The sequence below is a fragment of the Sebastes umbrosus genome, chromosome 1 (genome assembly GCF_015220745.1).
Source record: "Sebastes umbrosus isolate fSebUmb1 chromosome 1, fSebUmb1.pri, whole genome shotgun sequence".
Classification (NCBI taxonomy): domain Eukaryota; kingdom Metazoa; phylum Chordata; class Actinopteri; order Perciformes; family Sebastidae; genus Sebastes; species Sebastes umbrosus.
The window spans coordinates 16,685,707-16,690,677 of NC_051269.1; the positions used below are offsets into that span (position 1 = coordinate 16,685,707).

General features: G+C 41.1%; 1 protein-coding gene across 1 annotated transcript; it reads right to left on the reverse strand.

The window, feature by feature from the left end:
• Nucleotides 1-1,105: 1,105 nt before the first annotated feature.
• Nucleotides 1,106-4,093, reverse strand: LOC119497245 (adenosine receptor A1-like). Its single transcript, XM_037785220.1, has 2 exons — nt 3,319-4,093; nt 1,106-2,666 (listed from the first exon to the last, which is right to left on the reverse strand). Exons 1-2 carry the CDS (start codon nt 3,645-3,647, stop codon nt 2,012-2,014), a joined length of 984 nt encoding a protein of 327 aa, XP_037641148.1. The 5' UTR covers nt 3,648-4,093; the 3' UTR covers nt 1,106-2,011.
• Nucleotides 4,094-4,971: the final 878 nt, after the last annotated feature.

A 4,971-nucleotide genomic window follows, 5' to 3' on the forward strand; every position in this document is an offset into this window, starting at 1 on the left:
TTCCATCTGCAGGTGGATACAAGATTTTCTGACAGGCCGACTCCAGACAGTCAGAGTAGGAAACAGACACTCATCTACCACAGTCCTGAATACCGGTGCTCCACAAGGTTGCTGTCAGTCCCTTACTGTATAGTCTGTACACATATGACTGTGTGGCTAGACATCATACAAACAGCGTTGTGAAATTTGCAGATGATACAACAGTGATAGGGCTCATTACTAATAACAATAAGATGGCATACAGGGTCGAAGTGAGGAACCTGACAATGTGGTGTCACAACAACAATGTGTCCCTGAATGCGGAGAAAACTAAGGAGCTTATAATTGACTTCAGGAGAATTAAAACTGTCCAATCACCTGTTGATATAAATAACACTCCTGTCGAAATTGTCAAAAGCTTCAAGTTCCTATAGGCATCCATATTTCTGACTCCCTCTCCTGGTCCCTGCACATCAGTTGTGTCATAAAAATGGCACAACAGAGACTGTATTTTTTGAGGTGTTTAAAGAAACATGGTATGTCCACAAAAACCCTCATCAACTTCCACCGGTCCACAATAGAAAGCATCTTAACTGGATGCATACTGGTATGGTTTGGCAACATTACATCATATGACCACAAACTTCTGATGAAGACAGTGAAAACAGCATCTAAAATTATTGGATCACCGTTACCACAGTTAGAGGACATTTACACCACTCGCTGCAGGAAGAAAGCACTTTGTATCATGCAGGACACAAGTCATCCAGTATATACTCTTTTCTCTTATCTCCCTTCAGGGAAGCGCCTACAGAGCATTAGAGCTCGGACCTTTTGCCTCAGAGACAGGTTTTACACTCAGACGATCAGACTACTGAACAGTAGCACTAAATGAATGCAGAGCTGTGGATTGTTTTATGGATGTTTTAGGTTGTTTTATAATTTTGTTCTCAGGTATTGTCTTATTTATTGTAGTATTTATCAACTGTACTATTTATAGATTTTAAGGGCTGAGAGAGAGCCAGTGTAAAATGCATTTCATTGCATTTCACTGTACACTGTACTTTTAAATGCATATGACAAATAAACTTGAAACTTGAAACTTGAATATATTTAAGATTACAGAGGTAGACATTCAAACAGAAAAGTGATAAAGAAATGCATTACAGCATTTTAGAAGACCATGTGTTTCTTCAGGTAAAGTGTGATATTGTTCTGCAGCTGCTGACAATGTTACAATGCGTGTTTGTAGGCTTACCATATTTGTGGCTAGTCAGGACATGAATAGCAGCTGTGCAGAGGTGTGAAGTCGGTCTCGCAATGAAGGGAAATGCTTCTCACATACCTCATTCTAGCCATGCAGAAAAATAATCTTACAGTTTTAACTATTCTGCACAGACCTCACTGTTTTAATTGGAAGAGTAACATGTACGTATATTAAAGCTTATTTGTATCCTTTAATATGAAGATATATGTAAATACATCTCTGTGGCACATTTAGGAGTGTGGTTTAAGAGTGGGAAATGATAAATGATGCTGACTATAACAACACCTGTACAAGTCTAGGAGCGGAAGTTCAAGTTACAAAGTATTTTTGTCTCTCAGATATATATGTTACAGAAATTTTCACTTCCTGGTAGGCTTGAAACTACTTCTCTAATATCACATTTTTTAAGGTAGTACACTTGTTTTGATGATCATCTTGTGTATCCAATACAGAGATAGTACAGACAATAGTAGAAACTGTACACGTAGCAGACAAAATATAAAACACAAAATATATGTACAGTATAAAATAAAACTATATAAAGCTGTATAGAGATTTTAAAAATGAAAAAAACAACAGGCTCAACTAACCACAAACCTATATAAAATACAGTGTATCTGATAATATAATAAACTTCAACTGAATTTCTAAAATAAAAACATGAGACAGAGAAATAAAATGCGTACTGATGAGTCAAAGAAAAAGTTGTATCAATCGTTGTAATCATACAAGAACAGAGGAGCAAACAAACAGGGAAGTCTTCCTTCACTCATTTTTGGGCACACTGTTCATGTTACTGCTGAGATTATTGTCCGTCGTCTGGCTTGTCTGAGATCCTTGATTTTGTTCTCCACATGTAAAACACTGTCTCCAGAGCTTCAGGTACGCCATCTTGATCTTTGGTATTTTGAACGCGTACACAACTGGGTTTACAGCCGAGTTAGCGTGAGAAAGCAGGATGCCAACATAGAAAGCTATGTCTGGTACATTATTCGGCCCACCAAAGTAAACAATGCAGTTCATAATGTGGAGAGGGATCCAGGACAGGGCAAACAGAGCCAAGACCAGAGACAGAGATCCCGCCAGCTGTTTCTCTTTCTTCAGGTAGTTCTGAGACTGATTTTGGGCCCCGTTGCCCGGTTTCTCTCGAAGGTTTCCTCGGATGGTGCAGAAAATGTAGCCGTACAATACGGTCATCACCAACAAAGGTGCGAGGTTGCAGAGGAAGAAACTGAAGTAAACCAGGTATGACATTGGGATCACGGCTATAAACTGGCAGGTAATAGTAGAGTTGACTGAATTGGACAAGGTGTCATGGTTGTACCATCCAAGCATGGGAGCAAAACTCAGTGGTATCGCAACAAGCCAACATGCTGCTACCACAAGCCAAGAATGTCTCTGTGTTACAGTCCTTTTGTACCTGAAAAGAAATGCAGTAATGATTGGTTTCATCAACAATTATTTATGTATTTGTTGTGGGTTCTGACCACAGTGAAACAAAAGGATTATAGGTCATATTGATTACATTTTTATGTCGACGAATATTATTTTCAAAACAATACACCCACAGAGCTTTTAGAAAGGATCCGAATAAAGTGTCTTTTCCTGAAAAAAAAACTGTTATGATTTTGAATTAATCATTTAAAACCTTTTGGCGTGTCCAAAATGAATGTTTAGTTTATATCTGGGGGTGATATCTGACGTTTGGTTCCCACTTCTAACAAGGCTTGTGAGCAAATAGTAAAGCGACGTTGGCATCACGTAGTGTCTCTGGATTGTCAGTTAGTGTGGAAATAAACGGCTAAATGGCTGAGATTGATGGTAAGTGCCTGGCAACGACTTGTTGTAAAGTAAATGCAATGGAACAGGGGAGGGAGAATGAAACATCAAGTGGCTGAATGTTATCAATAGCACCTTTAAATCAAAGCAGTATAAAAATGTTTGAGTATCAAACACCTCACAGTAGAATGACTGCATGCATTTCAACATAATACTGAATCCCTGACCCTGGTAGTGCTATTTTACTTTCCTCTGCACTTTGAAACAAGAAGCGTTAGTATGAATAATCTTACCTGAGAGGGATAAACACCCGGAGGAAGCGGTCCGCTGCGATAGCGGCGAGAGACAAAATTGAGACGAGGGTCAACAGGATGAGCACGCAGCTGATGAAGAGACAGCCGTGGAATGAAGTCTTCACTCGTCCGTCCACCACCACAGCCAGCGGTATGGCCACGCAGCCGACCATGAAGTCAGCTACAGCCAGACAGACAATGAGGCAGAAGGTGGGCTGCTGAATGCTTTTACTGGTCCACAGCGCCAAAATAACCAACATGTTACCGACACAGCAGTTGACAGCGATGAGCACCTCCAACAACGTGTAGATCACTTCTCCCACATCCATTGTGCCTCCTATCTGTCTGATGTTTGACAGTTAATGGTGTGCAGCGTGTCTGAATGTGAGTCTGAGCCTGAATGTGCTGTGTTGTTCCATTTATCATTTATCTCGCTCTTGTGAAACCTTTGAGGAAGTCCTTGGTTTTTCAGCGGTTAATGTTACGGTGCAGGGGGCCGAACAGACAGGAAGGACCCAAATGCAGATTCGGAGACAGGCAGATTTAACAAAGATATATTAATAGAGCAGTAAGTACAGCTGACAGATACAGGAAAACAAAACTTCTCACAACGAACAAAGACAAACCGACAAAGAAAGGAACTGAGGTGGTATTAGTAGTGACGGACTAACTGGGGAAGTGAGAACAGGTGCGCAGGAGGTGAGGTGAGTACAGGACTAATGAGGGACAGGTGAAACTGATCAGGGCGGAGCAGACAATCAAAAAGGCTGGAAAACACACAAAGACAGGAAGTGAAGACAAAAACCAGTGGCAGTGATTGGTAGACATTTTTAAAGGATTACAGCAGCTACAGATGACGGCTCTTTTCCGGTCCTTTTTCAGAGCTCATCAGTAATGGATCGCTGTCGGGGTGTAAAGACCATTTCAACCAATATATCAAATAGTGTATACTGGATAACATCGTCAACCCTGCCTTTAAGTACAGAAGTCATTTGACAAAGAAATCAACTTTGAGTTCTGGTTCACACGGGACACAAACAGCGCTCTCTTGGGTGAAAGTCCTGAGTTTTTTGAAGAAAAAAAATGAAAATAAAATAGTAAAATAAGATAAAATGAATAAAAACGTCTCTCTCCCAGATAGAGAGTGTCGTCGCCTTTCTTTCAGTGGGCTTAGTAAGTAATCCCCTCACTGAGATTACAGAAGCACCAGTAGAGACATCAAGTTAACTTTACATGTGTGGATTCTTGAATATTATTCCATTGTTTATAATACCGCTCCATCATTGAAGGCCACATTCAACACAACAATGTAAAGGTTGTATAGTAGAGTTCAGAAGTATTCATGACTTGTGTTTGTGTTTCAGAGGGCAGGACTCCTCTGTGTTTTTGGCCTCCTGGGGCAGCTGAGTGTGGACAACAACCAGCCAATCAGATCCCAGGAAGACCCAGCACCACAGCGGACCACAGGACCACTTTCAGCACCCTAGTGAGTCCAACCCCCAAAACCCCCGACACCACCCGCTCCACCCACCAAGCAGGGACGATGAGGACCGCCCCCTCCTGAACAGCACAGAGGACGTGTCTCTCAGCTTATTGTTTTGGTTTTGCATCCATGTGGTTGATTCTCATAAATGTGGTTTCCAGCAGCAGCAT